The sequence below is a fragment of the Plectropomus leopardus genome, chromosome 8, assembly GCF_026936395.1.
Source record: "Plectropomus leopardus strain MGB_pleo_1.0 chromosome 8, ASM2693639v1, whole genome shotgun sequence".
Taxonomy (NCBI): Eukaryota; Metazoa; Chordata; class Actinopteri; order Perciformes; family Serranidae; genus Plectropomus; species Plectropomus leopardus.
Window position 1 is genome coordinate 26,975,609 of NC_142183.1, and position 16,165 is coordinate 26,991,773.

Sequence of the window (16,165 nt, forward strand, 5' to 3'; positions counted from 1 at the left end):
TGCTTGTTTACTGTATGTTGGGGTTTTTTTTCTTTAAGTGCTCCTCTTAAACTTATTCTGAGATAGACTTGCACACATGCATCAGACATGATGATGTTTTATTAAGACAGATTTTATATATTTATTGGGCCTCATCTTAATATATATAAATATATATGTGTGTGTGTGTGTGTGTGTGTGTATATATATATATATATATATATATATATATATATAAATATATATATATATATATATATATATGTATGCTTATATTTTTTTAAAAAATATCAAATAGAAAGGGATTAATGTTATTCCCCTGTTTCATACCTGGTAGTGCAGAGGATGTTCCAAAACAATCTGATGATTGTAATCTTAATACTTAAATTACTTGAGGGAATGTTTGTTATTTATGAGAGGTGAGAGGGTGCTAAAAGTATGTATGTAAAAAATAAAAATAAAAATAAAAAAATCCAAAGTCACATCAATGAAATATGCTTATTTATGGTGAAGGGAAGGTCATGCATTTCCCCCCAACCAGGAAGGCTCAAGGAAATAAAAACAATTTTGTAGTTTATGTGGGCTACAGTACAGACTACAGTACTTAGTACAGTAGTGCCCATAATTAAGTAAACATGAAAAAGATGACTAAATGTTCTGTAAAAAATAGTTGTACATTCCTATCTCATTTTTCTTTACCATGCATTCCAACACAAATATGCTATGATTTCAGTAATACCGTATGACACAATGAAAATTTGACATGGGGGAATGGGAAAGACGTGTTTTTAGGAACACATTAACCTTATTCTGTATTTTTATGGAACTCTTAACCCCCGTGCACGGGATCAAGGGTTGTATATAATGACTGACGAATAGATAGATCAAATACTTTATGATACTAACATTCACGGTTTGACACACAGGGTTAAATCAGTTCATGTGTATAGTTGAGGATTTCAGACAAGAACGAGAGGGCGGCGTCATCCAGGACTGGACGCCTATTGGCCAAACGCACGCAAACGTACGTATGACGTTATTTTGAAATTTCAGCGGTGAAGCGTCTGTTGTTGTGTGTGTGTCATCATCCGGAGCTGCACTGCAGCCTTGTCGGTGCTGTTGGAAGCTTAACATTTGTTTTCATAAAGTGGACCAAAAATGTCTTTTTCAAGAGCCCCTTTGAAAAGGTTCAACGAAAACGTAGGTAAGTAACGCGCAGTCGAGTTATGTACGGTAACAGTACAGCAGCTGATGTTAACTTTAGCGTGCGTGCGTAGGTAAGTTTTAAGCAAACGTTAACGCCAATGGGCGTTATTTACACTTTCTCAGTGTGCTATTCTGTTACAATAATAGAGCCAGGTAACGTAAGAAGCAAAACAAGCCAACGTAGTTTGACTTCCGTGCTTAAACAAAGAAGTAACTAGCATTTGTAACGTTAAGTTGGCTAACATTGCGTCCGCAGGTTGTGCCCCTCCGCCGGGCTCTTATGAGATTAAACCCGGGGACCTTAAAGGAGCTGCTTCCTTCGACAAATCCGACCGATTCAGAAATGTTAAAGCAGGTGGGTACATGCGATTGGCACAATACAAACAAGGAATTAAAACTATGATTTGGCGTTATCTAAAACAATGCGTTTTGTGCCAATGTTTTTCCATTATCTGTGTTTCCAGCCGATCTGCCACCACCATCGCCCTCCAAAAGTGTCTTTGTGTCACCCGTCCGCAGGACTATGTCGGTTGATGGTCTTGTAAGTTTCATTTTATATCAGCCTGTAACTTAAGCCACTTAGATTGCTCTTCAGTAACAGATCTGCTTGTCCAAAACTGCTCCTGGAATAAAACTAACTTGCTTTATGTCTTGTGAAAACTTGAAGGTTGAAGGTTCAAGCGTAAAGAAAGAGAAGCCTGGCATGACCATGGAGAGGAAGCAGCAGAAACTCTTGGAGAGAGAGGTAGGCTACACCTCATCAGAGAGACATGTTTGCCATATGTGTGTTTTTTGTCCTTCAGTCATAACTGAGCAACTGGTAAAGCAACAGGTGTTTACGCAGTGATTGTTGCTATTATGCAGATGTCAAAGTCATAACCTTAGATTTGTTTTCTTCCAGATAAGGTCCCTGGTTCAGCAGCGAGGAGAGCAGGACCGTCGCTTGCTGGCTCTGGAAGAGGAGCTGAAGAAGGTGGAGGCCAAGCTGCTGGCTGCAGTCAGGGAGAAGACGGGTCTTGCTGCCAACGTTACCACTCTCGAGAGACAGCGGGCTGAGCTCAAGAAAGTCAATGAGTTCCTAAAAAACAAGGTATGCTTGGTTTTGTTATTTATATTTAGTGTGTTTAGAAATCTTGTCTTAAATGTTAAAAACGTTGTTTATTTCTTAGCAGTGCAGCATGAACATTGTGACTGAGTCCATGTTTTTTAGGTTTCTGCTGACACTACCAAAAAGAAAATCAATTCTCTGACAATGGAGTTGATGGATGCCAGAAACACTTTGGATGTTAAAAACAAGGTATGGCTTGTGTTCACGTACTTCCTGCATTATTTAGTTTAACCACAGCTAAATATTAAATCGGTATTAAAATAAAATTCTCAGCTGCAGTACGTGCTGATGCAGTGCCTTTGTATCCAGGAATTAAAAGTACTGCAGATTACCACTGAAGGCCAAGTGAAGGAGCTAGAAACTGACCTTAAAGCTGCCAGAGCTACTGTCACAGCTCTGGAGGACAGGAATAAAGACCTGGGTAAGATTTAACATCAAAGCATGCTCACATGTATAGAGGAATAAAAGATGATGAAATGAGCATGGCTGCACTGTGATTTATATCTTTTACAGAGGAACTTCATCAAGTGACCAAAGCCCAAAATGTAGAGCTTGAGAGTGAGAATGGCAGATTGCATGGTGAGTCCTGTGCCTATGCTTCACTTTTTCCTTGTGTTGTGTTGACCAATAACTTTGCCAGATCTCTCAGCTGATTTTGTGCATGTTTGGATTTATGTATTTCTGTATTATTTCCTTTGGTGTACAAGTAAGCACTACAATTTATAAGTAACTGTGTAACAGTGTTCCTGTGTGTGTTTGTGGGTTTGTTTTCTTATCCTACCACCTGTTGTGTTATGTTCCAGCTGTGATACGGGAGCTGAGGGAGGAGATCAGAGTGTTGCAAGGATACCTGGACTCAGCCAATGAGCAGATCCAGGTATAAACTAGGCCTATAAAAGTAAAAGCAAATCTTAAAAAAAAGAGGACATATTTCATCTTTTAGTCATACTTAAAAGACATGCTTGACCTTTTTTGTGTTTGCAGGATCTCCGCTTGAAGCTCAGAGAGAAGACACAGGAGGACACTGTGGCTGGTTCTCAGGTGGAGAAAGTAAAGTAAGCAACTGCCTAATGGCTTTTCCAAGCAAGTTAGATCTCAGCCGTATACCATGACACTCATTTGCCACCTTTTCACAGGCAACTAGAGTCTGAACTGGAGCAGCGTACTACTGAGCTAGAAACCATCCAAGATGTGCTGAGGCAAAAAGAGGAGGAGGCATGGAAACTTCAGCAAGAGCTGCAGGTGTCAAAGGATGCCTTAGAGGAAGTGGAGACGAGGTTGGAGGACCAAGAGCTGGAGCTGAAGTCCTCACAAAGGTCAATGAGTGACATGGAGAAGCAAATGGAGTCAGCCAACCAAAAAGTTCAAGACTCTCAAGCAGTAGTTCGACAGCAGGAGGCAGAGCTGGCCAGACTGAGAGAGGTGCTCAGGAGGACGGAGAGGGAGCTGGACGAGAGAGTGGCACATCTCGAACAGAGGTGTCTGTTCTCTGAGGAAGAGAGAAGTACGTTCACCAAGATCCTGCCACAATATTAATTTACGCTGCAAAAATTGATTGACATGCAACTAACAAATATGTTCGCTACCGATTTATCTGCAGATTATTTTCTTGATTAATTGTTTGGTATTCTAAACGTTAGAAAACAGTGAGAAAAGTCTGTTACAATATCCTAGAGCCTAAAGTGTCCTCATCAAATGTCTTGTTTTGTCAAGTCAATTTTATTTATAAAGCCCATTATCACAAAACAAAGTTTGCCTCAGAGGGCTTTACAGCATAGGACATCCCTCTGACCTTAGACCCTCACATCATCTAAGGAAAAACTCCCCCCAAAAAACCCTGTAACGGGGGGAAAAAATGGTAGAAACCTCAGGAAGAGCGACTGAGGAGGGAAACCTCTTCCAGTACGGACAGACATTCAATAGATGTGGTAAATAACAATTAAATTACAATAATGACAAAAAGGAAGAGAAAGAGAGATGCAACAGCAATAATGGTAACAATAACATGCCATATAACAGTAGTGATAGGTGTCAAATTACTAAATGCACTATGATAGCATGTGATGTTACATGCAAATATTATAGGTGCTGGTAAGAGTCCTATGCGTATATTGGTAGTGAAGGCATGATGCATAATAATTGCAGTAGAAGGTTGCATCAAGCAGGATCACGGCATCTGTGCAACCAAGGCCCATGACACAGGCACAGCCACAGACAGGACCACAGCTACAGCACAACCAAGACCACAATCCAGGCGAGCCAGAGGTACAGTGTCAGTGCAGCCACAGCACAAGCATGGCCAAAGGCAGGGTCACAGCAGCAGCACAGCTACCAACATTTCCAAATCCCAAAATATTGCATTTACTATGATGTAAGACCAAGAAAACCAGCAAATCCTCAAATTAGAGGACCTGAAAAGACCAAATTGTTGGCACTTTTGTATGAAAAATTACCCAAATAATTAAATAATTATAAACATAGTTGCAGATTGCTTTTCTGTCGATGGAATCATCAGTCAATTGACTCATTGTTGCAGCTCTAATATTCTTTTGGTTTTAGGTAAGACTCAGGAAGAGGGGATGAGGAGAGTGGAGGAGTTGAAAGCGGAGCTCGTCCTCCTGAAGGAGGCAAAAAAAGAAGAGAAAAAGAGACAGATTCAGCTTGAGCAAGAACATGCTGCTCTGAATGCTGAACTGACAAAAGAAAAGGTTACACAAACTTTTTTCTTTTTGTCTCTCATGGCACATCATTTTCAGATTGCAATGCAGGATGACCTAAGCCATGACTGACTCTTTCCTCTCTCCTTCAGGCACTTGTGGACTCACTGTCTGTGCTGGTGGAGCAGGAGAGGGAAGAGTCTGAGGAGCGGCTGAGACAGCTAAAGGAGGAGATGGAGGAAGTGCTTGGAGAGCTGGCAGTCTTGGAGAACCAAGAGCAGAAAAGGCAGGAGGCGACTGAGAGCAGTCAAGAGGCTCTCCAGAGGCTGCAGGAGGAAAACAATGAGCTGGAGAGACAGCTGAGTGATACCAGGGCACTGGTGGAGAGGTGAGCAGCCAAAGGCCAAACATACATATGGTGACAAGGAGGAAAGGTAAAACTTGCACATCTGAACATTTCAACCATCAATATTAAGATGAAGTTTGAAAGTCGTACTTCCAGTTAAGATATCCTCCTCACTACACTTGCAAAACAACACCTTTTTTTGGATTTGTTGCTGTCACAGGCAGCTAGGAGCGTCCCCTAGCATACGCTGAGCATTAAGTAAAGAAAAATAATTGACAGGTTGCCAGTCCATCACAGGTCTGACACAGCCAGAGGGTCACGGTCTATTTCTGTTTATGCCCAATTTCAGGTTTGCAAGTCACCTTGCCACCTCATCTTTACAATTTGAGGGGAAGCGGGGTCTATGGAGGGGAACATGCGTTTTGGCTGTTATTAGACAACTGAGAGTGAAGAGAGGGGGGAAAATAGTTGGCATGACACTCAACAAACATCTTGTGCCAAAGAATGACTGTCATTTGATGTGCACCTTACAACATACATCAGTGAATCTGAGTTATTTTCAAGATTATACAATTAAAGCTGGGGTAGGTAGTGTAATTTTGGTATCATTGGGCAAAAATCCCCTAATAAACTTTTAATATATTGTAATTTAGGTTGTCTGAAAAAACTAGACTTTTGCACCTCCACTTAGATTTCAGGCTTTAGAAAAGCTAGCCTGTGATGGGATATTTTGGTCAATCACAAGTCAATATCAGAGAGAGCCGCTGTCAACATGTCAATTGCTGCTCGTGAACAGCGGTCAAACTAGGCAGCGCTGATCAAATGTGAATCAAAATTACTGCATCGCCTATTTCTCACCTCAGATGTTTTCATAAACATTTTAGTGTAGTGTTTAGATGTAAAATGAGAAAGTTTGTGACCTTGCCACTGTGTTCAATTCAATTATTTTTATTTTTTCATAAATCACAATTTGCCTCAGAGGGCTTTACAACATATGAGGGCCCTCTTACCTTGGACCCTTACTGTGGATATGCAGGGAAAAAAATCCCATAACGTGCAATAAATGTCATCTGTCCAGAGCAGATAAACACAATAAAGTTACAGTAATCAGTATTAGAAATGATGCCTATAGGGAGAGATAGTGATGCACAGCAACAGCAATAACAGTTATCAGAATAATAAAAGAAATAAATGATAATAGTAGTATATTACAGTTTTTGTTATGTTTATACTAATATATGTATATAACAAAGCACTGCCCACCAACCAGAGCACACTTTTTTATTTGACAGTCAAATAGTACACTTAAATCTGCGCTGCCTAGTTTGACAGTTTGACCGCAGTTTACGAGCCATGATTGACATGAACAACAGCTGCCAAAAAAACTTGGCTGTTTTTTTTTTTTTTCTTGCAAATGCTGCTAGGAGCACTGCAAGGAGGCAGATGAGCATGACTGTTTCACATATTATGTATCGACTGTAAGGATATAATGACGTTTACAAAAAACCATACCTACTGTAGCTTCAATTAAGTCTATGAATGCCACAAAATCTTATGATGATGCTTGTATCAGTAAAATGAAGATAACCTACTTTTATCACATCAAAACTGTGTACTTGTCATTTTTAGTAAGAGCAAAGATGTGGAAGCTTTAAAAGAGGAGCATTTAGCAGCCATGAGAGAACTCCAGGAGGCACACACAACCTCTCTAAGCAAGATGGGAGACATTGTCCCAGAGCTGGAGAGGTGAGCGCTCAAGTTGTCAGTATTCTTGGAATGCAAGTTGGATTTGTGTTTGTGTTTAGGTCAAAATCCTGTCAATGTATAAGCTTGACAGACTGCTCAACTTCCTTTTAGTGCCAAAGAGGCTCTGCAGGGAGCGGAGAGAAGACAGAAAGAACTGGAAGCGGAGGTGGAGAGAGTGATGCAGCGGATGAAGGAGGAGATGGATAAAGCGGTTCAACAAAAAGAGGAGGAGGTCAACAGAGTAAAGGAGGGGTTAGAGGAGTATCAGGAGAGGCAGCTAGCTGAAGCAAAAGCCAGGGAGGAGAATTCGAGGTATGCTCTGAATTCACTTTGAGTCTGCATTGAAATAACTGTCATTTTTTGCCTGTTTTAAATATATATATATATATATATATATATATATATATATATATATATATATATTTTTTCTCTCTCTCTCTTACTTCTGGAATTGACAGGAAGTTGCTGGAGGTGCAGACTCGTCTTGCACAAAAAGATGAGGAGATAAAGGCCATGGAGGTGAGCCATGCTGTCCTGATCAATCAGCTACAGCAGGAGCTACAGCTGCAGACAAAAGAGAGAGAAGAAGCACTGGGGCAACTAGAGAAACAGAAAGGTCAGGGTGCAGCTCAGCTCCAAAATGAGAAGGAAAAAGCCCAGAAACTGCTGGAGGACGTCCGCCAGGAAAAAGGGGAAATAATGGAACAGCTCCAACGAGAAAGACAAGAGAAAGTTCAGATTCAGACAGCTCTTCAGGAGGAAAGAGAACACCACCAGCAGGTCAGGTCAGAGATGCTCAGACTACAGACAGAGCTAGAGAGAGCAGAGGAGGAAAGGAAGAGTCTCCTGTCTCAAGCTGAACTCAAAGACCAGTCCAGGCTTGCTCTTGAAAATCAACTAAACATGGCAGATCAGGACAGAAATCGGCTTCAGTCTCGCCTGGATGAGGTCAAACAAGGGGGTTTGAGCTTCCAGGCCCAATTAGACCTTGTGGAGGAGAAGACACAGGCTCTGCAGCACGAGTTGGAAGAACAGCGACAAGACAGGCAGGCTCTACAGGAGCAGGTTGAAGTACTGACTCAGGAAAAGGTTACACTGCAGTGGGATTTGGAGGAGCAGCGACAGGAACTCCAAAGACAATTAAGCGAAGCACAAGAGAAGAGGTTAGCAAGACTGGATTTCTTATGTGTTTGTGTAATTTGAAATTGTCTGTTGTTTACAACAATTTGCATAGTTTAAGTTATTATTTCTTTCGTCTAAGCTCCCCAAGTTCAGAGACGGAGCACTGGAGGAAACAATATGAGGAGCTGTTTGCGAAAGTCAGGCCCTTTCAGGTGAGTCATTTCAATATCTGTTAGGATATGAAATCTCAGAATAGCCAAGATCATCATTTATTTTAAAGCTCCACTAATACATATTGTTATATTAACAGTGGAAAAACTATGCATAATTTAAAAGCTTCTTGCAGTGACAAAACACAGAATTATTTCCCCTCTGCAGTTCCTCTCAGTTTCAAAGACTATTTTCAGGTCTTTCAACTCTTTTTTTAAAAATTCTTTCTCAACTCTACCATCAACCATGTTTCTAGCTGTATGTTTGTGTTGTTTTTACAGCTTCTTGCGTTGCCCCAAGTAGCTAACAATCAGTTCATTCAGGTTTAAGTTAACATAAATGGATGAGCTTAATGTCTTAATGTTTAATTGTTCATGCTGGTGTGTGCCCACAGGAACAGCTCAACGCATTTGCAGCCGAGCGAAATGCACTACTCAATGAAAACGGAGCAAACCAGGAGGAGCTGAACAAGTTGTCTGATGCGTATGCTCGTCTGCTGGGCCACCAGAACCAGAAGCAGAAGATCAAACATGTGATGAAGCTGAAAGATGAGAATTTCACCCTCAAACAGGTGAATACATGAGGGCCGTGTCTGCCTTTCAAACCACACACACACACACACACACACACACACACACACACACACACACACACATATTTTATCTAAAGTGTCTGTACTCCGTCCCCATTTTTTGCTGGCTGCGTGTGTAGGAAGTGGCAAAGCTTCGATCCCAGGTGACCCGGCAGAAGAGTGATCTGGAGCAGCTGAAGTCAAAGCCCCCTTGTACTCCTCGACGCAGGTTTGACCCCAGCAAAGCTTTCCAACACGACAAGGAGAACAGGAAAACTGAAACTCTGAAAGAAGGTGAGTACTAAACTGCAACAACTTGAACCTATGTAGGAGCAGACTTTTGGAGATATAGCAGGATGTGATGAGAATTGAACATCTGAATAATTTTCACCTCATGCAGTTGCTAAAATATTTGCGTGGAAGCCTAATTGTTTGTTTGTTTTGTCAGGAAATCATTATGCATAATGGAGCCCTTGTGACAGACGAGAACTGACAACTGATTTATGATTTTATCTTTTTTTTTTAAAATATGCATTAAGCTTTTACTTTGACACTGTTTCTTAATCTGGATTTGTATAAATAATTCTGTTAATTTTATCAGCAATTAATAATTTCTAAAAGTGTTAACCAGAATCCCACATGCTGCTGTTTAGCAGCCTTTTTTGTCCAATTGTGACACAGAGTGAGGATGTATGTATCTGTTTTGTCTTAAAAAGTAATGTTAGGAGTAGTGTGTGCGGCAGCAGTGTGTGAAAATAATGAGGAAATAGATGGCTGCAGCTCTACGCACAATCCAGAGAACAAAAGCATAGTCGGCATTAAAATGTGAGATGTGTTTTGGAATTTTATCCTTTAAACCTCCTTAGCAATTCTTAGGGTAGCAGCACCAGTAACTATTTCATGTGGGGTACCTGTTTGTAAATCTTTCTTCCTTGTAAATAAAGATGGATTTTAATACTCTTTTAAAACAAGAAGTGTTTTTTTTTTCTTCCAAAGTGTCAAAATATTATGCACAAAGCCTTTTTTGATTAGATCTTCTTGGCCATATCTGTCGTCAGCCAGTAGAGAGCACTCTAGGACTGCAGCCACAAGTTGAGGCACAGCAAAAGGCTATTACGGCCCATGTTTCATCCATACTATATACCCGCCACAAAGAACGCAAATTCACATCTTTGCAGAGAGGAGCCCTGGGTTATGGGTCATGAAGCTTTATTTCCTTCAGTTGATAAGACATAGCCTGCAAGTATTGGGCAGAAATTGACTCTTTTTACAAGCTAGGAGTGGTGCTAGTTGTGGAGTGATGAGTCAGTCGCAGTAGCCCTCCAGGTGGTAAATGCTGCATGGCTTATGGCAGCACTGCTCCACGATGCCTCTCTTCACCTTGGGCTCTTCACGGCCAGACAGAGCCCTCCACATCCACTGCTCCTGTCTCGCCCTTTTAGACAGGAACCCTTTGAAGTAGAGAAAGTTTCCATAGCACCGTGTTAAGTCCTGCTGCAGCTGTGCAAATCTCCCGTCCCTCAAACTACCATTTTAAACGGTTCACACTTTAACAGAGACTTAATGGCTAGGTAATCTGATCTCCCCAATCCATTTAGCCTTGTTAGTCTCTACTTCAAGAGAAGATATGATGGAGCTCCAACAGAGTAATATTATATCTTACACCTCTAAAGTTAACATCAACAGGATGTTTGAGGTGCAATATATGTTTTGGAAGTGATGTATTGAGGAATTTGCAGATTTGTTGAAGACAACAATATTACACTAAAAGCCTGGCCACGCTACTAAATTCAAAGGAGGCCGGAGACGAGTTTTGCACGCTAATGATGGCTTAGACATACACATAGATTTAGTTTCCAGCATGTTGTCTCTAAATATTTTTCCCCCCCAGCTTGGATCCAAATTGGCATTCTCATTAGACTGAGTCTGAACTTTAGACATAGTGGGCAGTGGATGCAGAGAAACAAAGCCAGCCTGGCATGTCAGAGGCAACGTCTGAACTCCCACCATCAAGGGGACAATTAGAACTGATTTTACACAAGTCATTTTAGACCAGGTCAAACAGAGGAAGTCAAAACAGTTCCCAGAGTTAACGTGGTCTTACCGAGCAGATGCTCCAGGTCCCGCTTTTGGGCTCGGTTTGGACTGGAGAAAAAGCCCCGTTCCCCACATACGAAGTACAGGGTGTCCACCAGGTGGGAGCCACACAGGTGCTGGACCGGGGTCGAGGTCACCCCTGGAGAGTAGAGCGCCAGCAGTAACAGCATGGACGCTGCACATGGTACCCTGGCCATAGGAGGGAGACCTCTTGGACAGAACACATAAAGAAAAGACCAAATTTGTATTATGCTTGCTTTCAAAGACAAACAGTGGAGCTGAATCCGCCTATCAATACTTAATACCTTCAGGCCAGATGGTTGAAAGCTAAAGGATGAAATGCTGTTCAAATTTGATCAGACCTTTCTTGATGACACTCGCGCATTACAAGACCACTTCCTTTTAATAGCTTTCCATACAGATATTTTACAGTGTTCCTGTGAAATTCTACCAGATAGCTTCAGGCTCTGAGAGTAAAATACCTCAGAGACAACAGTGAAGGCGCGCAGCAATACCCCAACTCAAAATAAGGGCTTTGAAGTGCGCAGAAAACTGAACAATTCATTATTTCATTGGAAATCAAAGGGCAGGGATGAAAAGCTGCGGTGAAACAAGGTCTGCAAAAAAGTCATTGGATGATATTTGACTCAAATCTCCAGATCTGAAAAATTAGTGCGAGCCTGAGCAGACAATGTCAAAGATTAAGAAAAGGGATGAGTGCAAAAATTCCATCTTGATGACCCAGGTCGACATCAAGCTGTTATCTACTGGGGTGATGTGGTAATGATACCTTCGAGTTCCTGAAAGAATTGGCTGGTTAAGATCAACTCCAAGACTGTGCTTTCTTTTTTATATTGGACATTTGTTCATATTTACAAACAGCATTTTAGAGATCCGCTATCCAAGGTTGTGTTTAATAATGAAGTAAACAGAAAATTGATATTCTTTCGATCCCTTTTGCTTTCCTTTTATCCCTTTGTGGTGCCTTATTTTATCAAAGCACCATCTATTAAAAGCTGGAAAGAATGTCTTTGTCCTGACATCACCGTGGATACGGTCCGTGTATCCTCAAGGTCAGTTCATGTCTTGCTTTCCAGCTTAGCAACCAGGTGCTCAAAAGTGGGAATGATCTCTCCAAGATTACAGATTTACTATTAGTGTTATTAGTCAAATCCCATTTGTGATTGATATGCTATGCTGAGTTGGAAGTTCAGCTTCTGTTTCAAGGTGAAAAACATATTTAGCAGTCATTTGGAAACTATATAGACCTTTTGTGGACATCTTATAGTGTACTGCAGATTATTGGATTGAAAATGAATCATTTTAACAGTGTCTTTAACAATGCACCTGTGCCAGGCATTACAGCATTGGCAGAGCGCTCTATCTGGCCCGCCACTCCTCTATCCCTCTTGGCTGTAGGCCAGGCTCCTTGGCACGGTAGATTGGTTGAAGTATAGATCCTGCCTGTACTACTCTTTACTTTCATCTCTGGTTATTATGTACATCAATTTTAAAAGTTGAAAACTTGCTTACCTGTGTTTGAGGCCTGAGTGCAGCAGAGCAGTTGGTAGTACAAATGAAAAGGGCCTAGTAAGGCCTATAGGACTAAAGGTACAGAGAACATCTCCACCTGGCTACCTTTCCCCTTTATAACTCTCCACCTCCACCTGGTCTTTTCAAGCCTCAGGGGAAAGGCTACGGGCCTCTCATTACACTTTGACCTGTAAGCATGTTGATCTGCTCTTGATTAGCACTAAGTCATTTAACTGAGTGTGGACCAACAGGGGAGTTAGGATAAAGTTGAGAAGTTCAGTCGCCCAGCGTGATACCCTACTCGACCCCTGTGGTGTTGTGGCCTGAGTTGCACCGCTCAAGCACTGATAGATAAACACCATATGTCATGTTCTGATCACAGTGTAGATTAGTGGACTTCCAGGTTTGTTGGTGACCGCTAGTGGAGGGTTTAAGCCAGAGCTGTGTGCGTGACTCATGAGAATAAGGTAATTGTCTATCTCCATTTTTAAATCTAAAAATCAACTCTGACTATAAGTTAGAAATATAATTAAAGAGAACAATTAACGTATGCTGTCTAAAATTATTGTTTAAAGGACAGAAAATACATATTTTTCTCTTACCTGTAGTGCTTATTCATTTTAGATTGTTTTGGTGTAAGTTGCTGGGTGTTGGAAATATTGGCCATAGAGATGTCTGCCTTCTTTCCAATATAATGGAACTAGATAGTAAAAAAAAAAAAAAAAACCCCAAAAAAACAAATTTAGTTGAAGAGCTCAAAAGCTATACCTTTTTACAGAAATCATGATCTGGTTTCTCAAGATAATCCACAGACCTGCTGTGAGTTTCATGTAGGAACTACTTTGTTTCCAAACTAAACCCACTGAATGTATCACCTCGCAGAGGGAAGTGTGCATCTACTGCTCGCTCGCCTAGCATCATACAGCTTAGCCAAGGAGGATGTTATTAATTTTTACACAAGCTTCTCCATGAGTACATGCACACTTCCTTTTGCACAGTAATACAGCTGGTAGGTGCACATTGGTGGAAAGTAAATAGTTCCTACATGAAACTGCTCACAACAAGGTCTGTGGTTTATCTAGAGTAACTGGGTCATGATTTCTGGAAAAAGGCATTGCTGTTGAATTTCAAAGTGTATTTTTTTGTGCTTTGAGCACCACAAGCCAAGTGCCATCTAGTTCAATTAAATTCCAAGGAGGGCAGACATCTCTATGGCAGATATCTCAAACTCTCGGAAACCCACATCAAAACAATCTAGACTGATAAATAGCACTACGGGCAAGGGGAAAAATATGTGTTTTGGATTTTAATGTGAGCTGTCCCTGAGTCAAACACAAAAACAACATTTAGATCCATATGGTAAGTTTTTTTTACTATCATGAGATGCATAAGGTGTGTATGCTGGTCATTTCCATAATGGATCATTAGTGTTTTAGTGTAGCAATACACACAGAACCAAAATAACAGTCTAAAAACATCTCTATTGCTCATACAAAGCGACTGTATTAAAAATATATAAATGTAATTCTTCTGAGAAAAAAACATTATTTACTTTTATCTTTTGTTGAAGGCTTGTTTTATTGCACAGCTTTTGACTCGTCTCCTGTCGTGTGCAGCAGCTGTTCTTTTTAATTGTAGTGTGCCTACAGTATCTGAGGGTGGGCCAAATTTAGATGAGAGGTGACACGCTGTATAATTTTATGTCAAATGACGACTCAATTGTCAGGCCCTGAGGAAGCAGCACAGCTCTGTACTATCACCTCTTTATGTCTGTGGTTTAATTCAGCTTTTAATATTCATAATTGATAGTAGGTACCATTTTATGGCTAGTGTGTTGTAATGTAATGCCCTTTAAAAGGGCATCTATAGTATAAAATGGAGCATAACACAAGAGATTATAAAGGAGGAAAATACTGACTGAACATATTTATATGAATAAACTCGAATCAGTGATGCCGGGGTACATTGATTTTTTTTTTCCAATGATTTCCATTATCCGTGTTCTTGCAATATAAAATATTATGACACTGACAGTTGATATTTGTAATATTTGGGGCTGTACCATAGACAATAAAGTTATTACTTTGTAGGGCCAAAGGTGAAATGTTGCACTAAAAGTAAATATGATGTGCTTAAACCAGAATTTGCTACTTTGGGGACAAAAACTTATCTTGAAATTTAACAAACTCAGTACCTATTCATTGTGTATGGAGCAGTTGCAGATATTTTATCCTTTCACAAACCTTCAGAGGTCAGTCCTCCAGTTTTAGCTGCAGGACAGAGAGGTACCTGTTCATAAGTATCAGCTAAACTGTCCTAGGAGCAGGAATCATTTCTAAAAATGTGTCACATTCCCCTTTTAGCTGTCATTGAATAAATGTATTCACCAGCTGCTTGCTGACCTTGAAAAAGATCCAGTGGTCAATAAATCCAAGTCCCTTTTAATAAGTGAGACAGATTATTGTAATTATATGTAACCTCAAGAACTTTTAAAACCACAAAGTGTTAAGATTGATAGAGCTATCACTTGTAATAGCCCTACCATCACCTCCTGAAGCTCTTGGACCATGTTACATATTTTTAAGTTTATTTGTGGTATTCTACATGATCTATATTTGCACGCTGCTTTGTCTGTCATGTCTTTGTACTGTATGGATCACACAGGCAAGGTACCTTTTTCTATATGACTAAATATTGTAGATAGCTTAATCTGCCTGTGACGTTTGCTGCTGGTTGTGTCTTCTCTATATATTTTTCATTGAAGGCTTGCCACTAACAACAAACATGCTCTACAAATAATCTTTTACAGAGATGCCAACAGGGGTATGCATTCTTTTTTGAAAGAGCTGTTTAAAAATCATGTTTCTGCTCTTTTTTGTACACTGAAGTGTACATATCCTTTGAAAGGGTGAAAATACAAGAAAATTGCATCCTAACCTCTTAGATTAATATGTATTCCAATCTAAACATACAAATATAAAAATTCAGTGAACAGCAGGACCCTACCAAAGCAATTTAAATGTTACATTCATTTAAAAACAGCTCCCACTGGTGTAAGTACTCCTGGATAATGTCACTTGTATATACAAAGCTCATGCTGATGTTAAGATTAATCTTAAAAATGCACCATTTGATCAAAGATCTGGTCTTTGTTTTCATTATTTTAGTCAAAAGGAGCTTTCCCTCATTGGATAACAGGAGTCAAACCTCATGATTGTATGGAAATTACAACAGCCTTAATGATGCTAATTAATTGTCCAACAAAAGCTGTTGAGGAAACGTATTCTTACTAGGGTTGCAGAATCTACATACAATAAAACACCCTTTTCTAAGGTTACCACTCAATTGAATGGGCATTAACAGTAGTTATCAGCTTCATAGATATGAGTTAGATGACAAGAATACTCCAAGACATTTTGATTATCGAAAAGTTGTGATATATTGAGGGTCAAAGAAAAAACATTTAAAAAGAAATGGAAAAATACTGAACATATCTTTTTATACAAGACACAACTTGACCAAATGAATGCTTAACTAGAATATACTTGTATAACTATTGAAACATTTTCAGACAACCATTCATTGCTACT

General features: G+C 40.2%; 2 protein-coding genes across 2 annotated transcripts; one reads left to right on the forward strand and one right to left on the reverse strand.

Annotated features, from left to right (window-relative positions):
* Positions 1 to 1,031: 1,031 nt before the first annotated feature.
* On the forward strand, positions 1,032 to 9,919 carry hmmr (hyaluronan-mediated motility receptor (RHAMM)). Its single transcript, XM_042493129.2, has 20 exons — positions 1,032 to 1,183; positions 1,442 to 1,540; positions 1,650 to 1,726; positions 1,853 to 1,930; positions 2,087 to 2,275; positions 2,396 to 2,482; positions 2,603 to 2,714; positions 2,807 to 2,872; positions 3,097 to 3,170; positions 3,278 to 3,348; positions 3,430 to 3,797; positions 4,853 to 5,001; positions 5,103 to 5,338; positions 6,926 to 7,042; positions 7,154 to 7,354; positions 7,501 to 8,205; positions 8,304 to 8,376; positions 8,769 to 8,945; positions 9,086 to 9,239; positions 9,394 to 9,919. Exons 1-20 carry the CDS (start codon positions 1,138 to 1,140, stop codon positions 9,408 to 9,410), a joined length of 3,096 nt encoding a protein of 1,031 aa, XP_042349063.2. The 5' UTR covers positions 1,032 to 1,137; the 3' UTR covers positions 9,411 to 9,919.
* Positions 9,920 to 10,137: 218 nt separating this feature from the next.
* Positions 10,138 to 12,685, reverse strand: insb (preproinsulin b). The gene is made up of 3 exons (XM_042493738.2): positions 12,576 to 12,685; positions 11,050 to 11,252; positions 10,138 to 10,396 (listed from the first exon to the last, which is right to left on the reverse strand). The coding sequence occupies exons 2-3, from the start codon at positions 11,237 to 11,239 to the stop codon at positions 10,251 to 10,253; spliced, it is 336 nt and encodes a 111-aa protein (XP_042349672.1). The 5' UTR covers positions 11,240 to 11,252; positions 12,576 to 12,685; the 3' UTR covers positions 10,138 to 10,250.
* Positions 12,686 to 16,165: the final 3,480 nt, after the last annotated feature.